The sequence below is a fragment of the Pyrus communis genome, chromosome 14, assembly GCF_041283825.1.
Source record: "Pyrus communis isolate YQ-2024b chromosome 14, ASM4128382v1, whole genome shotgun sequence".
NCBI classification, from domain to species: Eukaryota; Viridiplantae; Streptophyta; class Magnoliopsida; order Rosales; family Rosaceae; genus Pyrus; species Pyrus communis.
Genome location: NC_142578.1, coordinates 5786002 through 5809736, shown reverse-complemented (window position 1 = coordinate 5809736; position 23735 = coordinate 5786002). Strand labels below are relative to the sequence as shown.

The window sequence follows — 23735 nt, the reverse complement described above, 5'->3', positions numbered from 1 at the left end:
AGCATGTCAACACCTTATGCAAATAGTTTTCATTTTCCTTGTGGTCTCTTCCTTGTTCCCTCATGCCGAAGGGCAAAGGCATCCAGATTAATCTTATAAAAGTAACATTTTCTGCTAAAAAAAACCATGTAGAAAACGTTGATGCGATTCTTAAATGAAGCCGGCCAAAGGAAAAGCCAACAAAAATTAATTTTAAAAAAAAATAATAAATAAATAGCAGAAAATAGAAAATGAAGGCAAAGACAAAAAAAAAAAAAAAAAAAAAAAAATAGTGCTTTAGGTCTGCTATGAAATTGTGTATAAATATAGCTAAGAGTTAAGACATATGAGACCCAAGCATACACAGATATGGAGAGCTTCTTTAGCTTCTTGTCTCTGAAAGCTGCATTCTTGTTGATTTTCTTAGTGAATTTCTCAGTAGGTCATAAACATTACAGGGATAAGGAGGGGGGTGATGGAGTGCAACCACTTTCCAAGATTTTAATCCACAAAACCGTCCATGCGATTCACGAAAAGGCTTCTGTTCATGTGTATCCTGTAGTTCTTGGCACCACGGTAACGTCAGCAACTACTTCTTGAGTATCGTCAATTTTGTATCATATTTGTTCTTGACATTGATGAATGCGGTACGAATAGTTTTGTTTGGAATATAATGATGTTTTTGGTTCATTTTCTGTTTGCAGGGGAAGGATTATGAATGGGTAACTGTGAATGTTGTTAGTCCTAATCCTTCTGCTAATGACTGGTTGGGAGTCTTTTCTCCCGCAAAATTCAAGTAATGTGCAATTTTGCCACTCATAATTATTAATCCAGTTCATTTTTTTTTCTTTTTCTTTTCTGTATATATTAGTGTGATAGGTCAACTTTCAGAGGTTTAATTTAAGCCCTTAGATTTTTATAGGGTTGAGATTAAAATATTCAATTCAACATATATTCTTGGGCATTGTTGTGTGTGTGAAATTTGTGTCTACAGTTTAGGGTTCGCTTACACTTTCGGTTTGTGCTCCTCTTAATGATCTTCCACGTTCAAAGAATCTTATCTTTTGGACGTTTAATTCAAGGCACAAATAAGAGCTTCCCTCTTTTACTTATTTGATACATATATGTAGCAAGTTATTCAGTTCTTCTTTTATGGTATGTATCACTTAGTAGTCTAGGAGATCAATGGTTTGATCTTGTATGTAGGAATCTTTTTGCAACGGTAAAATTTTGCATCAAACTCGTACATCTGAATGAAACATAGCATTGTAGTGGGACCTGAAGTTAAAAAAAAAAAAAAGAGTTACCTGCACATATCGGACTATTATTGACAATTAATAATATGCTCTACGTTTACTGTGTTTGCTGGGGTGTTTCAAACTTTCATTACAACATAAGCATTTGAAAATCCAATTAAGGGCAGTAACGGGTTGTGTCTGGCTTATCCATTTATATTGATGTCGTGTCGCGTCAACTCACGGGTTGGTTAACTTGCAAAATGACATCAATACAAATAGTATAATCCAATAACTCATACTATTTATCTAGAAAATTAATATTAGTTTTTAATTTATTATTATAATATTATATGACTTTCCATAGCGTCGTATACTCAAGCAAATTCCGAGGGACAAGTCTGCCCTCCCATTTTCAATGCCCTCCCGTGTTCTTCTATTTGTGTGGTCATGATTAAGCCACATCAACATTTCACTAGTACAAAAAAGGCTTTGCACGACGCAGGACCTTTGTCGCGCAAAGTCAAAAAACGTCGTGCAAAAATTAGCCCAACGGATGTTCGTCGCGCATTCACCGTTGCGCCAAGTGCGTGAAAGCAGGGTTTGCGCGACGCAGTAGTGATCTACGTTGCGCAAAACCACTTTGCGCGACGAATGTCCTGCGTCGCGCAAAACAACTTTGCGCAACCTAGGTCCTGTGTCGCGCAAAACAACTTTGCGCAACTAAGAACCTGGGTCGGGCAAAACCACTTTGCGCGACGAATGTCCTGCGTCGCGCAAAACCACTTTGCGCAACCTAGGTCCTGTGTCGCGCAAAACAACTTTGCGCAACTAAGAACCTGGGTCGCGCAAAACCACTTTGCGCGACGAATGTCCTGCGTCGCGCAAAACAACTTTGCGCAACTAAGAACCTGGGTCGCGCAAAACCACTTTGCGCAACTAAGAACCTGGGTCGCGCAAAGTGGTTTTGCGCAACGCAGATCACTTCTTCGTCGCGCAAACCCTTTTTTTTTTTTTTTTGGCCAAAGAATTTTTTTTTTTAATTTTTAATAAATATTGTAATGAAATTCTAAACAATAATTATTAAACCAAGAAAAAGTATTTAATTATAAAATATATAAAAATGTACACACAAGATGTCCAAACACAAAAAAAAAAACTACTAGTCTTCTAGGATACATCATGCTACTGGGTATCAGCTGGGTGAAGTGGCTGGGAAGTTGAAGGTGGAGCAACATCACGTGTTGGCATCGGGATCTGGAGGCCGGACATCGCTAAGGCTTGTACAATCATACTCATCCTCTCATCCTGGGCCCTAATGTGCTCGCCCTGGGCCGCAAGCTGACCTTTTAGGGTTGTCACTTCCTCCTTCAAGGCATTGACCTCTCCTGTGGACGATCTGGAAGAGGAGGCACCCGTCTCACAAACCCCCGCCTTCCCCATACATCGAACAACCTTGCCATAACGACGACCCAACTTCTGATCCAAGACCTCAGTCACGATCTGAATATCTGCATCATCGGGTACATTGACGTCCTCGATCGGGGTCTCCGGGGGAAGCTGCGATGTTGCTTCTTGGAGAACAGCAGTGGACTTTTCCACCATAACATCCTGTAATAATAAAGAAAAAACATATAATGTTTAATAACAAAATGTAAATAATATTTGAACGATTCGTAAAAATAAGAATAATAAGAATTACATATACTTACATGAATCTCCTTAGCGGTCTCATTGCCGGGTCGAACGTAAACGTCATTGAACAAGTCAATCTGTGGGAACTTAGAACCCTCCTAAAAAAAAAATCATTAAGTAAATTTTATTAGTCAATAATAAAGAATAAAATGTATAAAATTTAAAAATTAATGTACTTTTACCTGACGTCGTGCCTCAAGCCTATACGAAAAGGGCTTCGAACCGGAATGATGGAGAAGTGTCTTTGAGTCCCGAGCTTTCTTGCCAGCAATAGATTTCTTCTGTTAAACATACAATATACATGTTAGTGCGATTATTTGAATGAAATTATTAAAAAAAACTTAAAAAAATAACAAAAACAGTAAATTATTATTAAAGTATTATGTACATACCACAAATTTTGGATCCATAAAATGTTTACAGAGCCACTCCCAATCCTCTGGCCGCTCCGTCAACTCGTTTGGGCAACCCTCTAGGCGAGCAATCTCCGGATCATCCCATAGCTGAAAATGCGTGTGAAAAGCGCTCTTCCAATCTTTGTACCGGTTTGCTAAGGTCCCCTCTAAGTAGGCACTGACCTCAGGGGATAAGTCCTTAACATCAAAATTGACCTACAAATATGAAAAATAATAAAATAATATTAAGAAATTTAATAATATTAAGATAATATACTTTGGTTTATAATATTTGTAAACAAAATTTTTTAAAAAAATGATAAGGGCTAAAAATTAATTTACTAACCGACAACTTGTCTCGCACCAGTTTCTTCGTCTCCTCGGGAATTTGTGCCCAAGACTCCCACCGCATAGGACAACAATTCCGAATAACATAACCACAACTAGTACAAAAAAGGCTTTGCACGACGCAGGACCTTTGTCGCGCAAAGTCAAAAAACGTCGTGCAAAAATTAGCCCAACGGATGTTCGTCGCGCATTCACCGTTGCGCCAAGTGCGTGAAAGCAGGGTTTGCGCGACGCAGTAGTGATCTACGTTGCGCAAAACCACTTTGCGCGACGAATGTCCTGCGTCGCGCAAAACAACTTTGCGCAACCTAGGTCCTGTGTCGCGCAAAACAACTTTGCGCAACTAAGAACCTGGGTCGGGCAAAACCACTTTGCGCGACGAATGTCCTGCGTCGCGCAAAACCACTTTGCGCAACCTAGGTCCTGTGTCGCGCAAAACAACTTTGCGCAACTAAGAACCTGGGTCGCGCAAAACCACTTTGCGCGACGAATGTCCTGCGTCGCGCAAAACAACTTTGCGCAACTAAGAACCTGGGTCGCGCAAAACCACTTTGCGCAACTAAGAACCTGGGTCGCGCAAAGTGGTTTTGCGCAACGCAGATCACTTCTTCGTCGCGCAAACCCTTTTTTTTTTTTTTTTGGCCAAAGAATTTTTTTTTTTAATTTTTAATAAATATTGTAATGAAATTCTAAACAATAATTATTAAACCAAGAAAAAGTATTTAATTATAAAATATATAAAAATGTACACACAAGATGTCCAAACACAAAAAAAAAAACTACTAGTCTTCTAGGATACATCATGCTACTGGGTATCAGCTGGGTGAAGTGGCTGGGAAGTTGAAGGTGGAGCAACATCACGTGTTGGCATCGGGATCTGGAGGCCGGACATCGCTAAGGCTTGTACAATCATACTCATCCTCTCATCCTGGGCCCTAATGTGCTCGCCCTGGGCCGCAAGCTGACCTTTTAGGGTTGTCACTTCCTCCTTCAAGGCATTGACCTCTCCTGTGGACGATCTGGAAGAGGAGGCACCCGTCTCACAAACCCCCGCCTTCCCCATACATCGAACAACCTTGCCATAACGACGACCCAACTTCTGATCCAAGACCTCAGTCACGATCTGAATATCTGCATCATCGGGTACATTGACGTCCTCGATCGGGGTCTCCGGGGGAAGCTGCGATGTTGCTTCTTGGAGAACAGCAGTGGACTTTTCCACCATAACATCCTGTAATAATAAAGAAAAAACATATAATGTTTAATAACAAAATGTAAATAATATTTGAACGATTCGTAAAAATAAGAATAATAAGAATTACATATACTTACATGAATCTCCTTAGCGGTCTCATTGCCGGGTCGAACGTAAACGTCATTGAACAAGTCAATCTGTGGGAACTTAGAACCCTCCTAAAAAAAAAATCATTAAGTAAATTTTATTAGTCAATAATAAAGAATAAAATGTATAAAATTTAAAAATTAATGTACTTTTACCTGACGTCGTGCCTCAAGCCTATACGAAAAGGGCTTCGAACCGGAATGATGGAGAAGTGTCTTTGAGTCCCGAGCTTTCTTGCCAGCAATAGATTTCTTCTGTTAAACATACAATATACATGTTAGTGCGATTATTTGAATGAAATTATTAAAAAAAACTTAAAAAAATAACAAAAACAGTAAATTATTATTAAAGTATTATGTACATACCACAAATTTTGGATCCATAAAATGTTTACAGAGCCACTCCCAATCCTCTGGCCGCTCCGTCAACTCGTTTGGGCAACCCTCTAGGCGAGCAATCTCCGGATCATCCCATAGCTGAAAATGCGTGTGAAAAGCGCTCTTCCAATCTTTGTACCGGTTTGCTAAGGTCCCCTCTAAGTAGGCACTGACCTCAGGGGATAAGTCCTTAACATCAAAATTGACCTACAAATATGAAAAATAATAAAATAATATTAAGAAATTTAATAATATTAAGATAATATACTTTGGTTTATAATATTTGTAAACAAAATTTTTTAAAAAAATGATAAGGGCTAAAAATTAATTTACTAACCGACAACTTGTCTCGCACCAGTTTCTTCGTCTCCTCGGGAATTTGTGCCCAAGACTCCCACCGCATAGGACAACAATTCCGAATAACATAACCACAACTAGTAACAACGCTGCTATGCTGCTGTGAGGTAGCCGCTCCACGATGTTGCGAGTCATATGCAATCTTGATCAAGGAGGCGGACATACGTACAACATGTGCCTCCTTTAGCATTCGATTAGGCCCCCTGGTGTTTTTTTTAGCTGCCCAAAAAAACTTAAATGGTAAAAAGCTTAAATTTGTACAGAAAATTGGGCAAAACCTCCCCTAATAGTATATAATTTCCCAAAACCTTAAAACAGTAATTCACAACCCGCAACACATTTTCACAATCCAACAAATTTTCACAATCATACAATAATAGTTTTAAAATAGAAAAAAAAAATACAACGTAGTGAGAATTAGAAAAAAAACTACCTGGTTGGGAGGCCCCACCATCGACTCCGGAGGAGGAGGAAGCGTGATCACCAGGCTCCAGCTCGCGGCGGCGACGGTGAGGCCGCCGTGCATTGAGAGGTTGAACCGACACTGATGATGTTGATGATACGGGCACCTGAGACGCCGTAGGAGTAGCCTCAGTAAGGGGTGTAGGCTCCCCAATCACGCCTGGAGCAGTAGATGCTGATAATGTGGGAGGCGCATTGGTCACGCTCCGACGACGAGTGATCAAATGCGACAAAGGAATCATGCATGCTCCAATTTGATATAATTGATTCAACTTTTGGTATCCAACATTCTGAAAACCTATCAATGGAAGATAAATTTTCTAGTGCTTAAAGTGATTTTTCAAAGTCAAATCCTTCTTCATAAATCTGCAAAGAAACAAAGAGAATGAAAAGAGTGAATAAGCATGTTTCTACAAATTAAAGTCGATTGCAAGAGGGAAATCAAAACAAAGAGAATGAAAAGAGTGAATAAGCATGTTTCTGCCACCTTTGCTACTAGATTTTGCCAGCTTTCTTCCTAACTGTTGAATGCTGCTTGCCTATCCATCTGCTGCCAATAACTCATTCTCTGCGTGTATATCGATCCCCAGAAGTGTGAAAAAAACTAAATAAAAGATCATACAACAGTGATATGGTGACAGAGAAATCAAAAACACCTAAAGCTATTATGCAAATGGAACAATCATTAACTTAAATTAAAGTGTTTCTACACAATCATTTTGTTTGTCACTTTTTCTTTTTTCTTTCCTTCATGACCCCCACACCCTCACTCTCATCACGTTCTTCTCCTACTCCATCTTCTTTTTTAAAAATAAAATTCTCATCTCGCAGATTTGCCCGTAATTGAAGGTGATGATCGGATAAGACTGAGTGAGGAAGGCAGCAGTCAATTGCAGGAATAAAATGGAAAATATGGAAAGGTTTTTGACGGTTTCTAATCGAAAGAGGTGTCAAGTTTGGAATGGTTAATTCCCCATTCAATGATTCGTAGACCATCCGCAAACAACCTTTGTGAAGCTCCACCTTTCTCCATGTTTAGTATCTTTTTTTTTTTTTTTTTTTATTTTTTATGAACATGCTTTGTTTTATTCAGTGCATTGGGTTGCCTCCCAAGTAGCGCTTTCTTTTACGTCTTGCAGCCGGACGAAGAACCCAATCACTCCAGGATATGTTCACGAATCGGATGAGAACTCCGAGTCATAAACAAGTACCTAAAACAAGAAACAAAACAAGATTAAGAATCTGGAATAAAAAGAAATTAGTTCCACATGTTTAACATAATTGAACAACAAGTTAACATCAAAATTGACCTACAAATATGAAAAACAATAAAATAATATTAAGAAATTTAATAATATTAAGAAACACAAGTGGATACCACAAAATCTTATATTATACTTAATGAAAGTATAAATAAACTCCAAGTGTTAGTGAAGCTAATGTTTTGATGGGATACGCATTGTACGAAACTAGTTTCAACGATCCAACCGTCAAACTTGTTTGTATATGCTTCGAGATCGCATACGCCAAAAATTGCAAAAAACAAACATTAAGAGATCAAGTAACGGGACGAACCATTTCGACGGCTATAAACGAAAAAATCTTGATTTAACGGTTATTTTAACTCTGATTTTGATGATTTTTTACAGCTACACTCTTTAACCCTATATGAATACAATGAACTAATTCGATTGTCAATTTAAAACATTTACACAAGTGGATACCACAAAATCTTATGTTATACTTAATGAAAGTATAAATAAACTCCAAGTGTTAGTGAAGCTAATGTTTTGATGGGATACGAATTGTACGAAACTAGTTTCAACGATCCAACCGTCAAACTTGTTTGTATATGCTTCGAGATCGCATACGCCAAAAATTGCAAAAAACAAACATTAAGAGATCAAGTAACGGGACGAACCATTTCGACGGATATATACGAAAAAATCTTGATTTAACGGTTATTTTAACTCTGATTTTGATGATTTTTTACAGCTACACTCTTTAACCCTATATGAATACAATGAACTAATTAGATCGTCATTTTAAAATATTTACACAAGTGGATACCACAAAAGGAAAAGGCAATGAAAGAACCCCAAAAGAAAAGCAAAAGGGATAAAAAAAAAAGAAACTTTGCGCGACGTAGGTACAACTGTGTCGCGCAAAAGAGCTTTGCGCGACATAGATAGGTACACGTAGCGCAAAGCTGTTTTGCGCGACGCCTTCCCAACTACGTCGCGCAAAGCTATTTTGCGCGACGTGTTTCTGCCTTCGTTGAGCAAATTTAGAAAAAAAAAGCGGTAACGATCCTTCGTTTGGCGCCAAAATCTTGCGCGACGCATATAGGGGTCACGCAAACGTCTTTTGCGCAATGAAACTTTGCGCGACGATGTATTCGTCGCGCAAAGCTGTTTTGCGCGACGTCGTCTTCGTCGCGCAAAGTACGTTGCGCAAAACAGCTTTGCGCGACGTGTTTTGTATAGTGTCGCGCAAACACACTTTGGGCGACGAAATTTGATGCGTCGCGCAAATTTCCGTCGCGCAAATTGATTTTTGTACTAGGAATTTTATGTTATTATTCATTTTTATCTTATTATCTCTATAAAAAAAACTATATCAAATGTTAACGTGGCTTAACCGTGACCACACAAAATAGGAAGGCACCGGAAGTAGGAGGGCAAACAATCCTTGTCCAATTCCGAATCATGTAGTCGTGCACATATTTCTTAATTGTTCTTTGTTATTTTACTACATAATCTTCTTTTTTCCTTCCACTGCATATTTTTAGATAAAGCTTGTATATTAATTAATTAATAAAACAAGTCAAATCATGTTTATGGCAGTGCATCAACTTGTCCATTCACAGAAGATTACTATGAGCCATATCTATGCACAGCTCCTATCAAGGTAAAGATGTTAATGCTCGAGAGCTATTCTCCCACTGAACTCAAATCTTGTTGCTTTATCATTTCTTGCAGTACAAATATGCCAACCACTCCAATGCTAACTACAACAAGACAGGCAATAACACTTTGTATTTCCGATTGATCAATCAACGGGCGGATTTCGCATTTGCATTGTTCTCCGGTGGGTTGTCAAGCGTGAGTCCATCCTTGTCTCTTCTCTTTTAGCTAATCTAGTTGCTCCAAAAAATGTTTTATATCGTTACAACATTTCGAATGTTTGAACTACAAATATTTGCGCTCAAGTGTTGTTAATTAATTCTGAGTATATGATTTTTTCTGTAATGCAGCCGAAATTAGTGGCAATTTCTAATGCTATAGTTTTTGCAAATCCGAAGGCGCCTCTTTACCCTCGTCTTGCTTTAGGGAAGCACTGGGATGAAGTACGTTTATGTCCCGGGTCATACTGATAAACTGCTCCTTTTTTTTCTTTTTAAGCTATGTATGATGTACCAGTGAAACTGAGTTCCTATAAATATTGTTTTATTCTTTTGCAGATGACAGTTACCTGGACAAGCAGTTACGATATCAGCGAAGCTGTACCGTTTGTTGAGTGGGGTTTCGCGGGAGAAGCACAAAGTCGATCCCCAGCAGGGACATTGACTTTCCCTCGAGGAAGCATGTGTGGTACGAATCATATGATCAATCTAATTTCAACAAGGCTAAATTTATATATAAGGATATGTGGAAAGAGTGAGACATTGAAAAAGAAAAACAATTGTTGCGATCAATGAAGTTCTTCTTGTAATAATAATTTGCAGATGAACCGGCAAGAACAGTTGGTTGGCGTGATCCTGGTTTCTTCCACACAAGTTTTCTGAAAGATTTGTGGTCTAATTCAAAGTATGCAGCTTGAAAATCATCACATTTCATGAGAAATGTTTGTTCTGTCCTGAAGGCTTTAATATTGATTGGTTGTTTTATACAGGTACACTTACAAGCTTGGTCATCGATTATACAATGGTTCCTATATCTGGAGCAGGACGTACAATTTTACGTCATCCCCGTATCCAGGACAGGACTCGATACAGAAGGTTGTCATATTTGGTGACATGGGAAAGGTACATTAAAGAAAACAAAAACTAGCAAGCTTGGTGGAGATGTTGGATGGACAATGAAATTTTTTTGACTAAACTTTACATGTCACATTAAGTTCTGCAAATGTAGCTGCAAAGATAATACGAAACAAAGTTTCATATTTCCTTGCACGAATTTCAGGCTGAGCGTGACGGTTCAAATGAATATGCTGATTACCAGCCCGGAGCACTCCTTACCACAGATGCACTGATCAAGGACCTGGATAACATTGACATAGTTTTCCACATTGGAGATATGCCCTATGCCAATGGATACATCTCACAGTGGGACCAGTTCACATCTCAGGTGGAGCCCATTGCATCAGCTGTGCCCTACATGGTTGCAAGGTTTGCATTGCTTGTCCTATCCTTGCTGATGTGTTTGTTTGTATAAGTTCACATTTCTGAAACTTACATGATGATTTGCACCAACAGCGGCAATCACGAACGTGATACACCAAACACCGGAGGCTTCTATGACACGAATGATTCAGGTGGTGAATGTGGTGTGCCGGCTGAGACCATGTTTTTTGTTCCTGCTGAGAACAGAGCTAAGTTCTGGTAAATAACATCAAATGATTATGTTCCTTACTATATTGTGACTTGTTACACAAGAAAAATTTTCGGGAAGTAAGAAATGTTATTTTGTTTCTACCTGAATCTTTACAGGTATCAAACAGACTATGGAATGTTCCACTTCTGCATAGCAGACACTGAGCACGACTGGAGGGAAGGTTCTGAGCAGTACAAATTCATTGAAAAGTGCCTTGCAGCAGCTGACAGGAACAAACAGCCTTGGCTAATATTCGCCGGTCATCGCGTTCTCGGTTATTCCTCCAACTCTTGGTATGGCATGGAGGGTTCATTTGCAGAGCCTATGGGAAGAGATGACATGCAAAAGCTCTGGCAAAAGTACAAGGTGGACATTGCTTTCTATGGTCATGTCCATAACTATGAAAGAATATGCCCCATTTATCAGGTAAACAAAAGACAATAGCATTTTACTGAGAATTTCCTGCAACCTATATTTCTTTTAACAGCAATATTTCGGACAATTGAGTATTAGACGATCAGAACTACACACCAGGACCAAAACGCTAAGAAAGCAACCTACCTTCCCCTTACTTAAATGGATTAGAAGGAACCTAGCCCCTGATAGAACGCCCCGTCCCTCCAAACACCCTCATCACCCAAAATTTATTGGCCAAAGTTTATTAGGATATGTGGATGAATAACACAATGTGGATGTGATGGCACATTGAAAGATTTTATAGTTTGCCAAGTTCTGGTTAACTAATCTTGATTCTTCATCGTCTGATGCCGGTGTTTTGCAGAATCAATGCGTAAACTCGGAAACATCCCACTATTCAGGGACGGTGAACGGAACAATCCATGTAGTTGTTGGAGGAGGAGGCAGCCACTTATCAGCTTTCAGCACACTGAAGACAGTTTGGAGTGTTTACCAAGATCTCGACTTTGGATACACGAAACTCACAGCATTTAACCACTCATCACTTCTGTTTGAGTACATGAAGAGCAGTGACGGCAAGGTCTATGATTCCTTCACAATCTCAAGGGATTACAGAGATGTTTTGGCATGTGTTCATGATGGCTGTGAACCAACCACTTTGGCTTCATGATCAAGTTATATCTAATTAATTACACTATTTTCTTTTCTAATCAAGCCAATTTTTTAGCTTGGAAAAGAGAATAGCCATTTAATAGTGAAGCTAAATAAGTTGTGAATGCAAGAAGCAATTGCCAGTGCGCTTTCTGGGTATTTTCTATCATTGAATAATGAATAATTCCTATTTTCATGTTTAAGAAGTTTCTGTTAAGAAATATATCTTGTATTTCATCATCAGAATAATATTACACACTTGAGTATTTATACAAGGCACAAAACTTAGTGAGTAAGCTAACTAATCATAACAGCAGTCAAAACTAACTACAATACTATCCTCAAGTTAGACCTCTAGAGGATACAGTTACATTTTTACCCTTAATATCCCCCCTTAAACTAAACTGAGGGATCCGAAGTGCTAGTTTAGAACGAAGAAACAAGAATCTTGGTTTTAACAGTGCCTTAGTACAAATATCAGCAATTTGATCTTGAGTGCAAACGGATTGAACAATGACATATTTAGCCAAAACTTTCTCCCGAATGTAATGATAATCAATTTCAACATGCTTGGTCCGAGCATGAAAAATTGGATTTTTGGCAGGTGAAATGGCTGAAACATTGTCACACCAAAGTTGATGAGAAGAAGGCAATTTGTATCCAATATCAACAAGAAGTTTGCATATCCAAGTGATCTCAACAGCTATATTGGCAAGAGAACGATACTCTGCTTCTGTAGAAGAACGAGCCACATTTGGTTGCTTTTTAACACTAACTAATGATAGCACTGCCCAAAAAAATACAAAATCCTCCGGTAGATCTTCTATCAATGGAACAACATGCCCAATCAGCATCTGAAAATGCTTGAAAATAGAGAGGAGATGAAGATTTTGAAAACCAAAGACCAAGTTCAATATATCCTTTTAAGTACTGAAGAAGTCTCTTGACAACTTGAAGATGATATCAAGTTTGGTCCATGTAAGATACTGAAGTGCACCAACCAAGGACCTATATTCAGTGGCATCTTCAAGTAAAGGAAAAGTATGATCAAGTTTATAAGTACTCAACGGTGTATGGCAGGGTTTTGCTCCATCCATGTTTGCTTTTTGTAAGAGATCCAAGATGTACTTGGTCTGATTAATGAAAATGCCAAAGGATGACCTCTTTACTTCAATCCCAAGAAAATAATGAAGTGGTCCAAGATCTTTAATGGGAAACATGCTGCTAAGCTGAGAGATAACTTGGTGACACTCACTAGACAATGCTCCAGTAACCAAGATATCATCCATATACACCAATATAAACACAAGATATGGAGATCGTTTGACAAAAAGAGAGTGATCATTCTGAGATCCAATGAACCCAATAGAGTGAATAGCACCTTGTAACTTATCATACCAAGCCCGTAGGGCTTGTTTTAATCCATATAAGGATTTATGAAGCTTGCAAACATATTGTGGATGAGTGGAGACCTCAAAACCAAGAGGTTGCTGCATGAACACTACTCTTGAAGTGTGCCATGTAAAAAGGCATTGCTCACATCTAGTTGATTAAAAAACTAGTTGACCTGAGAGGCAAGAGTAAGAAGCAATCTGATAGTAACAAGTTTAGCTGCTGGACTAAACGTTTCAGAATAATCCAGTCCCTCTTGTTGGTGAAAACCTTTTGCTACCAACCTAGCTTTATACCTTTCAATAGATCCATCTGGTTTCCTCTTGATTCTGAAAACCCATTTGCAGCCTACCAAGTTCTGAGATGGAGATGAAGGAACCAAAGACCATGTGCATGTGCTACACAAGGCATTGTACCCTTCTTGCATTGCTTGGCACCAATGAGGATATTTTGAAGCTTGCAGTAGGTGTAAAATCTTGAGAAAGATAAGAAGGAAGGGGATGCTTAGTGGCAGAATATGCTTTTGGTTTAAAAATCCCTGATTTTGACCGTGTTTGCATTGGATGAATATTAGAAGGCAAAGGAATAGGAAGAGAGGAGTCAGAATCACTAGGTGGGAGGTGAGAGGATGCAGAGATAGAAACGGATGTAGATGGCCGTGAAGGTTGAGAAGCTTCAGAAATATTTGGAGAGATTGAAGTGGAAATTAAAGGTTGAGAGGGTGAGGAAGTAATAGAGGTAAAGGTGAGTTCAGATGGTATAGGTAGTGAAGATTGTATAAGTGGTTGAGTTGGTGGGGAAGAAGTATTTGAAGACAGGAAAAGTGATTGATTAAATGGAAAACTGGATTCATCAAACAATACATGCCTCGAAATATACATCATCTTTGTGACTGGATCAAGACACTTATAACCCTTGTGATGCAAACTGTACCCCAAGAACACACATAACTTGCTTTTTGGTTCTAGTTTGGAGGAAGTATAAGGTTGCAACCATGGAAAACAACTGAAACCAAACACTCTGAGAGTACTATAATCTGGAGATTTCTTGAATAAAGATTCCCAAGGTGAAGAATTGGTAGCAGTAGGAAGCATGTTTATCAAATAGATTGCAGTAGCAAATGCGTCAACCCAATAAACATAAGGAACCTTGGATGCAGCTAACAGAGTCCTAGCAGTTTTAACTAGGTGCCTGTGCTTTCTCTCAGCACAGCTATTCTGCTCTGGAGTGTGAGGACAACTTAATTGATGTTTAATACCATGATCAACCAAAAATTTGGAGAAAGAAGAACTTAAAAATTCTCCACCAGAGTCAGACTGCAAAGCAATGATTTTAGTACCCAGAGAGTTCTCAACAAGAGATTTAAATTGGACAAAGATTTGAAAAACATCAGATTTATACTTCGAAGGAATAAAACTAGTTGTATTTTGTGTAATAATCCACAAAAATAACATAATACTGATATCCATGACTAGAAGTAACAGATGTTGGCCCCCATACATCTGTGTAAATGAGTTCAAGAGGCTTTTTGGTATTACAAGAAGCTGAAACAAAAGGAAGCCTTGAACACTCGCCTAATGCATAATTGGAGCAAAAGGGCTTATTTGTACTATGTAAAACAGAAATACAAGACTGTGCAGACAACTTATTAAGAACTTTAGTAGATAGATGACCCAATCTTTGGTGCTAAATAGAGCTTGAAACCTTAGCAGCTACTGCAAAAGCTTTAATACCAACAGGTGAAGTAGATCGAGAAGCATGAAAAGGATAGAAACCATCTTGAACAGGTCCTTTAAAAAGCATCTTCCCCGAGGAAAGATCCTTCACGGTGAAGTGAAAAGGATAAAGATGCATAGAACACCAATTGTCAAGCAAAAATTGATTTGCAGACAGAAGAATTTGTTTCAAATCAGGGACATACAACACATTGTTCAGTTTAAAAGTACAAGTGGATGTAGGTAAAAGTGAAGAGCTAGAATGAAGAATGGGCAAACTTTTGCCATCACCAATAAAGACTTGGTCTGGACCAGTGTAAGCTTCTGGACTTTGAAGATGAGCATATGAGTTGGTCATATGGGAACTGGCACCAGAGTCAACAAGCCATGTTCGTGTAGAGGACGATGTATTAGCAACCATATCCAATTGTGAGGATTTACCATTGTAACTTGAATTCATCCTGTGAGGACATTCATATGCTTCATGATCAAATTGTCAACAGATTTGACAGATGATCTTCTTGCCAGAGTTGTTGTAATTTCCAGAACTGTTAGAATTGTTACGATCTCCACTGTTGTAATTTGGCCTTGAATTATTGTAACGAAAATTACCACGATTGCCACGATTACCACGATTGTAATTTCAAGAATTGGAGGAGCCACGACCCTGATTGTTATGACTAAATGTAGGCTGAGCAGAGAAGGCTTGAGATGGTGAGAGATGCGAGGTAGGAAGAATACCAGCAAAAGAATGATATGCCTGAAAAGGTGTGGCTATATTGGTTTTCTTGCGATTTGCAAGTTGAATCTCCTTGCTAAGAAGCAGACCATGTAATTCATCAAGTGTAGTAGTACCAAGATGGCAGAAAGAATCCAATATCTTAAACACAAGCACTAATATACAAACGGACGTATCCTTCCCTTCCCTCCCCTTCCCGCTTTCTCTCTAAAATCCTCCCACAATTCAAATCCTACCCCAATTTTGTCTCCCAATTACAAAAAGACGGTAAAAAAGAAGAAGAAAAATAGTGAAACTTTGTGATATTTCCAGAATCACAAATGGAATCAAAGTGTGTTTGTTATCTGTTCAATTCATATAAATAAGGGGTTTTCTCGAATTTGTTTTCATCATTTTCAAAAAACCAAACTCAGCAATGGCGCAAAGTTTTCAACTGTTTGCGATTGTGGTGATTCTGGGATTGACCAACTTAGCGGGAGCTGCCGCTAAGGGCGATGGTTTTGGGGAACAGCCGCTTTCCAAGATTGCCATTGAGAAAGCCACCATCAACCTCTCATCCACCACCTCCGTCAAAGCTTCCCCTTCAGTGCTCGGCTTGAAGGTAACAATTTATTTTTACTGTTTTGATTCAATGGCTGCCAACATTTATGTGTCAAGTTATTAGCTGCTGCTCAAATATTTTTGTATACAAATAGATGTCAATGGGAAATAAAGAAACAACAGATTGGCATTGTGAAAAAATATGGGGTAAAAGTGGATAGTTGAAATAACTTCTATCATCATTTAATTTTGAATTTGATTACAGTGGCTATGTGGGCTTGCACTCAAGTTCGTGTCCCCTTCCCCATAGGTTATATTAGTTAAGAATATCGCCCTGTCAAAATAGTTGGGGGCTACTGTAACGTCTTTTATTTGATTGCCCATTGGTTGAATAATCCGTATTTAGTTTTTGCCTTTTGAATGTTGTTTTTTTTGTTTTTTTTTGTGTAACTGTTGGCCGAGTGTACGGTGACTCTTTGAGTACATGAGTTTTTGCATGGAATTCAAACTTCTGAATTCATATGATCTGTCTTTTTTATCCATGGAGTTAAAGTGTTGATAATATGTATTTTTTATTCCTACGATTGCAGGATGAGGATACCGGATGGGTAACTGTGGATCTTGAGAACCAGACTCCTACTGGAGATGATTGGGTTGGAGTCTTTTCTCCGGCAAGATTCAAGTAAAATGTCTGACAACGATTACATAACCTACTTTACCACGAACAGTCTAGCTATTGATTCAACTTACCATGCACTATTCTGTGATCGAATCTTGTTTGCAAAATTTGTATGTAGATCTTTGTTTTTAATTGTTGGAGATTGAAGTAATGGTGTTTTAATATGGCAGTGATTCGATGTGCCCGCCAGTGAAAGCACCAAAAGAACAAACTCCTTATATATGCACTGCCCCTATAAAGGTTTGTGACTGTAGTTTGCAACTCTGTCATAGTAAATAGCGGATGAAACAATTTTGTTTGAACATTCCTAACCATTGTGATATATGACGCCTATGCTTCAGTACAAGTATGCAACAGACTCCAATCCGAATTATACAACGACTGGCAAATCTTCTTTGAAGTTTCAGCTTATAAATCAGCGGGCAGATTTCTCGTTTGCATTATTTTCAGGCGGGTTGTCGAATGTATGAACATGATTCATTCTTGTGTTCCCATGCTTCCTCATATTCTATTTTGTTCGTTAAAGAATCGTTGTCTTTCTTTACGTGACTGATCCAATACTTGACTGTTGCAGCCAAACCTGGTGGCAGTTTCAAACTTCATAACATTTGCCAATCCAAAAGCACCTGTGTTTCCACGCCTTGCTCAAGGGAAGTCTTGGAATGAAGTGAGTTTATCCTAACTTACAGTTCTGTGTGTTCTTATGTTAAACTTCTTTTTCAATCGGGATCTTTGGTTGTTTGATGCGAATTTTTTTTATAAATTAAACATCCGAGAATTTGAAATGTTATGTTATGGTTCATGTGTCTTTTGGTGTGCTGCGAACTCATAGTAAGGTATTTATGTATTTTCAGATGACAGTAACTTGGACAAGTGGCTACGACATAAATGAAGCTGTTCCATTTGTTGAGTGGGGGTATAGAGGGGCAAGCTCGAATGCGATCCGGAGCTGGAACATTGACATTTGATCGGAGCATGATGTGTGGTATGATCCATTTTTATGTATTCACCACCTTGTCACATTTGCGTGATTTACAGAGACGGATATCTTAACAAAAAATTGTTAAACTGTGATGGTTCATTAAGGTGCACCTGCAAAGACAGTTGGGTGGCGTGATCCTGGTTTCATACACACAAGTTTCCTGAAGGATTTGTGGCCAAACATCGAGTATGCATATAAAGATTTATTCCCTGTTTGTTCTCTTTGCTTTTAAGAGTGTTGTTAACTACAGATGATATCTTTTTACTGTTGTGATGATCGTTTTCAGGCAGTTTTACAAGTTGGAACATCGTTTATCCAATGGTACAATTATCTGGAGCAAGAAGTACAAATTCAGATCATCTCCATATCCTGGACAGGACTCCTTACAGCGTGTCATAATGTTCGGTGACATGGGCAAGGTACTTTCAATTCTAATTTTTACATTTTATTGGAAGATCTGAGGAGAAAAAGACTTTGAGCCGTGCCATTTACCGGTTACATAGAACGTCCATTTTGTGGTTGCTTTTACCATCCTGCTAGGGGGTTTAGGCTTAATCCCTAGCCTTTCACTACAGTGTCGTGTATGTTTGTAGGATACAAAAGCAGTTTGATTACATTGAGTTTTCGGTGTGTGAAACATATTTTCTCCTGCATCTTTCAGGGAGAGCGTGACGGTTCAAATGAGTACAGTAATTACCAGCCTGGTGCACTGATGACTACGGATCAAATCATCAGCGATTTGGAGAACGTCGACATTGTTTTTCATATTGGAGATCTAACGTATGCAAAGGGTACATCTCACAATGGGACCAGTTCACGGCACAGGTGGAACCGATTGCATCAACAGTGCCATATATGGTTGGCAGGTTTGTGGAAGTGTTCATTACATGTTTCCATCAGTTTCTAATGAGATTTATAAAATTGATTTATGATCTTGGTTGATGAATCTCGATTTTGCTTCCCGCAGTGGTAATCATGAGCGAGATTGGCCTGATTCGGGGTCCTTTTATGACAAAATGGATTCTGGTGGAGAATGTGGCGTGTTGGCTGAGACTATGTTCTATGTTCCAGCCGAGAACCGAGCAAAGTTCTGGTAAATTGCATCATTTCTTGTAACTTGAAGTACTTATATTGATTCTGGAGTATAGGATGCCTGCAGCAGTGTTTTTGCACTTCTAATGAGAATTCTATGAATGAACAGGCACAAAACTGACTATGGCATGTTTCGTTTCTGCATAGCTGACACTGAGCACGACTGGAGAGAGGGATCGGAGTAGTACAAGTTCATCGAGAATTGCCTTGCAACTGTTGATAGACAAAAATAGCGTTGGTTGATCTTTGCCGCCCATCGCGTGCTTGGCTATTCCTCTAACTATTATTATGGGCAGGAGGGCTCCTTTGAAGAGCCTATGGGAAGGGAAAGCTTGCAGAAACTTTGGCAGAAGTACAAGGTTGACATTGCCTTTTACGGCCTTGTCCATCACTATGAAAGATCATGCCCCGTCTACCAGGTATCAATTTCTTTCGCTTGAAACTCTTTCAGTTTCAGTTTCAGCAAATAGTTGTCGATGACTTCCATTTCATTTCTTTTAATCCTTTCATTTTTCTTATCACTCTGGTGCGGTGTTGCAGAGCCAATGCGTAACTTCAGAACAATCACATTACTCCGCGGCAGTGAAAGGAACAATACATGTTGTCGTTGGTGGCGCAGGAAGCCACTTATCTGATTTCAGCCAAGTGCAACCTAACTGGAGTATTTACAGAGATCATGACTTCGGATTTGTCAAGATGACGGCATTCAATCACACATCGCTTCTCTTCGAGTACAAGAAAAGCAACGACGGCAAAGCAACAATTTATTTCTCTCACATAAATTCCCGAAGAAACTCAAATCCACTACATTTAGTTGTATATTGCATTCTGTGTTCTTGCAAGAACCTCTCCTTTATGAACTAAACGTTCATAAACTAAATTGAACTTGTAGTTTCAAATTTAGTGCCTTTGAAACCCGCAATTTTCATAAAACAAATACACCCATGAAAACCTAACATTTTCATGAAAAACCATGTCTTAGAACTCGAATGTTCTAACTTTGATGCTTATGGATGATTCATTCCCATAGCACCAATCACAATCTTGTTCCCTCCAATTCAATGGATTGTCGAACCTTCACAAGTTCGATTTCCCTTATTTGGACGTTTCTAATAGAAATCATTTTATATGTGGGTACAAGACATGAATCTCCACTTGACTATCAAATAGTTGCGAAAATATTGAAACCAACAATGGCATGGAAGAGCTAAATAAGCCACCGCCATGATCTTCATTGGAAGAATTATGCCTAAAGCATTATCAACGGAAATACCTCCGGAACGAGGATTTCATGGCTCTTTGGCTCGCTCCTTCGGACCGTCTAATCATGAAAGATATCGCCCGAAGCACACCATGATTACGTCCATGAATAAGTACAATTCTGAAGTTTATAAATCCGATTGAATTTTGACTAGAGAATACTTTTCTCATCCTTCCTTGTTTCTAACTCGCCCTTGAAGCAACAATGTAGAAGGTGGAAGTTTACCAAATTCTTAGATCTGATTACTACCCCAAACATGAGAGAAAGGTATAAACCCTGTTCGGATGGAGCCTACCGAATCCAATTCGGGGTCTATCTCTCTCACAACCCAATTTTGAGTTTGTTTTTACAACATATGGTATAATCAGGGCCTGCCAAGGTGTGACATCATGCCCGAAGTGTGATCCTTGGCACCTAAGACCTAAAACTTCAAAAATAAAGGATAGTGTTCCCGAACCTTAACCCTGCATAATCTACTTCCGTCTTGATGAAATAGATCAGTGGTTATGCACCTGTTCGTGCCCCTACCAGTGTTGTTAAGGAGTACCATTCTAGTAGTCAATGTGAGACTAATTTTTCTCCACCGAACATCGTTAGAAGAGCAGAATTTTGACATGGATGGCTTTCTTGGCCGAATCCCCTTAGTAAACCATTTACTTTGTGAACATTTTTCCATGTTCCTAGATTCAAGTTTATTGTAGGTTTTACTTATGGATAATCTTATTGATATTGTCCTCGAATATGAGTTAATTGAATTATGTTTCTTAATACATGTGACCGATTCAATTAAACACATGATTAGGTTGGAATGTGGGAATGTTAGTTGTTTGGATGAATGCATACTACGCATACTAACTTTACACCTAAATCACATCTCTAACAACAACTTCAGGTCTATCCAACCTGATTAAAAGCATTGGCACACTCCTCATTGTATGAATGGTATTGCATCACCATTTAAGGGACCTTAAATTCTCCCCGTCATTGAGTTTTTAAGGATATTCGAGATGACAATGATCATAAATGAAACCACTAAAGAAAATAGAGTGAAATATATTTGCACCACCTCCAAAAGCTTTGATTTGGGGTTAATGGGTTGTCTCCCAACTAGGAATACACCACATATGGCGGCCTGGAGCCTGGTGATTGAGCAGTTTACTTGTTTTGGCACAACCATTTAGGACACTTAGGTCGAACAATGATGCTACAACGCATCTCCTTACCCGAAGTAAGGATCTTGTGCCTACAATCACACTTTGCCAAGCATGCTCATTAGGGAAATTGATTTTCTAAATCATCCCTTGCAAAGATACGAAACAACTCTCTTTTCACAGTGGATTCAAGGGAATAATATATGGACTAATCCAAGCAAAATACGGACCATATAAATACTTATGGTTTTGGTTGATGAATCGACAAACTGGTCACATGTTTGTCCATACCTATTGCTACTACACCTCACGGTCGATTAAGGGTTCACCACCCTACTTATCCCTTAAGGTTCGAGAGACTGGATAATGCTGGAGAGTTTACATCGACTATTTTTGATAAAGTATTGCATGTATTTTGGGTTTATAATTGAACATCGAATTCCCATGTTCACCCCAAATAGACTCGCCTAGCGATCATAAAGCGCAATCTAAATGATCGCCCAGATTTTGGTAAATGTACCAAGTTTTCGGTTTTTGCCTAAGGCTATGCAATCTTGTACGCAGTTATGCTGGTTTGCCTTGAGGCCCATTGCCACCCAACCTATATGACGTTACAATTGGTTACTGGGTACGAACCTGACGATTTTCGTATTGACGCATTTGGGTGTGCATTCCATGTGCCAAGTTGCGCCACCGCAACGTATCAAAGAAGGATGTGAATCTTTGTCGATTATGATTCTCCTTCACATTAGCTCTTTTTTAGCCCTTGCATTCGATCTTTTTAACGCTTATTTGTGGATTGTCACTTTAATGAGACAATCTTCCCGCCAGTAGGGATAGGTAAGAATGTTAACGATCCCGTAGAACGACGCGAATTTGCGTGGACATTACCTACTATGTCTCATCTCGATCCTTATAACCGCACATGTATGATAAGTAAGTGCGATGAATCTTAAATTTCAAAATGTTGCTCCATACACATTCCTCTGATCTAGCTAAAGTAACGATATCATATACCAGCTGCAAACATGCCTGCAAGGATAAACGTACTTAACGGACGTCGAGTCAACATCCCTAGAGGGTGTGCCACCCTTGTTAGACAGTCCGGTACACCGGCGGATAACTAATCAATCTGTCTTGACCTAGAGCACGACATTTCACTTTTTTCATAGGATTCACTTCCATAGAAAAGGAAGACACGGCACAATAATGAATCTAAACTCGATTGCTGTCTCAAATCATTTCCATCTCATGAGATTAATCCAGATTACTCCCGTGACTTAAAGTTCTTGGTCCAGTATACTAGTTTGAATGAGAAAATAGAATTGAAATGAGATTACCATCGATGATTTTTTCACTTATATGGTAGTTATCGACATAAATGAAAAGCGACGATATCGAACCATGTTCCGTTGATTAAGTGACAACGTATAATTGATTGGACAATTGAAATTACAATCCAAGTCAAATTCCTTACCAAAGTCTGTTTTGGACCTGTCGTTCCTACACTACCCAAGGTAACCCTATTGTGTTAGAAGTGGGAAATGAAGCATTATGAGATGAATGAAATAGTGCGATATGATGCGCGCCTTACGACGCAAGGTTTCTTTCAAACATCCTGTGATTGATAACAGCATTATGAAATGTGGTTACATGTAAGTTCCCGAAGAATTAAATGGACTGGTTCAGATAGTTCCAAAACCACGGAACACCTTCTTAACTTGTTTGAGGTGGTCACTTACAATCCGACGGATGTGGTATACCCGTCTAAGTGATTATTTGATCAGTCAGGGATGAATTATGCCCTTGCATGTTAAACTATGAAGTCTTATTTCGAATTGCTAGAGTTACAGTTTATGTCGTTGACACAAATCTCACTAAGACTCTGGAAGAGCTTGAGAAAACTATCTTGCACTTAAAGATGGAATTTGAGATGAAAGATCTTGGGAAAACTCGTTTATGCCTTGACCTGAAGTTGAAGCATTGTTATGATGGTATTTTGGTCTATCAGTCGAATTACACCTCGAATGTGTCACTTTTAAGTATACCTTTGATCGTCCATACGTTATATGCAAATAAGACCCTTGAAGAGGTTATGGAATCCGAAATTCCATATCTAAGTTCAAACTTTGCGTTTCGTTGTACTTAGCTTATTGTATTTAGACATGACATCTCATTCGTTGTTGATCTTGGTAAAGATACAGCACTATGCCTACACGCATCCATTGAATTGGTATTAAAGACGTACCCTGAAGGTACTACGAGGGCAAATCCCAACGCATCTCAATGGATCCAACCCCTCTGATCCTTGAAATGATGTTTGCCTTATTT

The 23735-nt window shown here is 38.9% G+C and overlaps 3 protein-coding genes and 1 pseudogene across 3 annotated transcripts; 2 read left to right on the top strand and 2 right to left on the bottom strand.

The window, feature by feature from the left end:
* The first annotated feature begins 323 nt into the window (after positions 1 to 323).
* On the top strand, positions 324 to 12053 carry LOC137712325 (nucleotide pyrophosphatase/phosphodiesterase-like). The gene is made up of 12 exons (XM_088684636.1): positions 324 to 555; positions 684 to 775; positions 9037 to 9100; positions 9172 to 9294; positions 9447 to 9539; positions 9654 to 9783; positions 9918 to 9999; positions 10085 to 10217; positions 10375 to 10580; positions 10668 to 10793; positions 10902 to 11211; positions 11567 to 12053. The coding sequence occupies exons 1-12, from the start codon at positions 349 to 351 to the stop codon at positions 11870 to 11872; spliced, it is 1872 nt and encodes a 623-aa protein (XP_088540762.1). The 5' UTR covers positions 324 to 348; the 3' UTR covers positions 11873 to 12053.
* On the bottom strand, positions 2295 to 3747 carry LOC148691130 (uncharacterized). The gene is made up of 5 exons (XM_088684638.1): positions 3651 to 3747; positions 3302 to 3520; positions 3092 to 3190; positions 2927 to 3007; positions 2295 to 2825 (listed from the first exon to the last, which is right to left on the bottom strand). Exons 1-5 carry the CDS (start codon positions 3714 to 3716, stop codon positions 2400 to 2402), a joined length of 891 nt encoding a protein of 296 aa, XP_088540764.1. The 5' UTR covers positions 3717 to 3747; the 3' UTR covers positions 2295 to 2399.
* On the bottom strand, positions 4353 to 7189 carry LOC137723834 (uncharacterized). Its single transcript, XM_088684637.1, has 7 exons — positions 6678 to 7189; positions 6162 to 6556; positions 5709 to 5947; positions 5360 to 5578; positions 5150 to 5248; positions 4985 to 5065; positions 4353 to 4883 (listed from the first exon to the last, which is right to left on the bottom strand). The coding sequence occupies exons 2-7, from the start codon at positions 6430 to 6432 to the stop codon at positions 4458 to 4460; spliced, it is 1335 nt and encodes a 444-aa protein (XP_088540763.1). The 5' UTR covers positions 6433 to 6556; positions 6678 to 7189; the 3' UTR covers positions 4353 to 4457.
* A 4061-nt stretch (positions 12054 to 16114) lies between the features above and the next one.
* Positions 16115 to 19856, top strand: LOC137712326 (putative inactive purple acid phosphatase 27; annotated as a pseudogene).
* Positions 19857 to 23735: the final 3879 nt, after the last annotated feature.

What these genes read in the sequence shown, in the direction of transcription:
- LOC137723834 (XM_088684637.1), bottom strand. Translation starts at nt 6,432, where the DNA reads ATGATTCCTTTGTCGCATTTGATCACTCGTCGTCGGAGCGTGACCAAT. An exon ending in TGGTGGGGCCTCCCAACCAG is followed by an intron (nt 5,948 to 6,161) that starts GTAGTTTTTTTT and finishes TTTTTTGGGCAG; the next exon opens with CTAAAAAAAACACCAGGGGG. An exon ending in AGACCGCTAAGGAGATTCAT is followed by an intron (nt 4,884 to 4,984) that starts GTAAGTATATGT and finishes TTATTATTACAG; the next exon opens with GATGTTATGGTGGAAAAGTC.
- LOC148691130 (XM_088684638.1), bottom strand. Translation starts at nt 3,716, where the DNA reads ATGCGGTGGGAGTCTTGGGCACAAATTCCCGAGGAGACGAAGAAACTG. An exon ending in TTATGGATCCAAAATTTGTG is followed by an intron (nt 3,191 to 3,301) that starts GTATGTACATAA and finishes TATGTTTAACAG; the next exon opens with AAGAAATCTATTGCTGGCAA. An exon ending in GGCTTGAGGCACGACGTCAG is followed by an intron (nt 3,008 to 3,091) that starts GTAAAAGTACAT and finishes TTTTTTTTTTAG; the next exon opens with GAGGGTTCTAAGTTCCCACA.
- LOC137712325 (XM_088684636.1), top strand. Translation starts at nt 349, where the DNA reads ATGGAGAGCTTCTTTAGCTTCTTGTCTCTGAAAGCTGCATTCTTGTTG. An exon ending in CTGTAGTTCTTGGCACCACG is followed by an intron (nt 556 to 683) that starts GTAACGTCAGCA and finishes TTCTGTTTGCAG; the next exon opens with GGGAAGGATTATGAATGGGT. An exon ending in TATGCACAGCTCCTATCAAG is followed by an intron (nt 9,101 to 9,171) that starts GTAAAGATGTTA and finishes CATTTCTTGCAG; the next exon opens with TACAAATATGCCAACCACTC.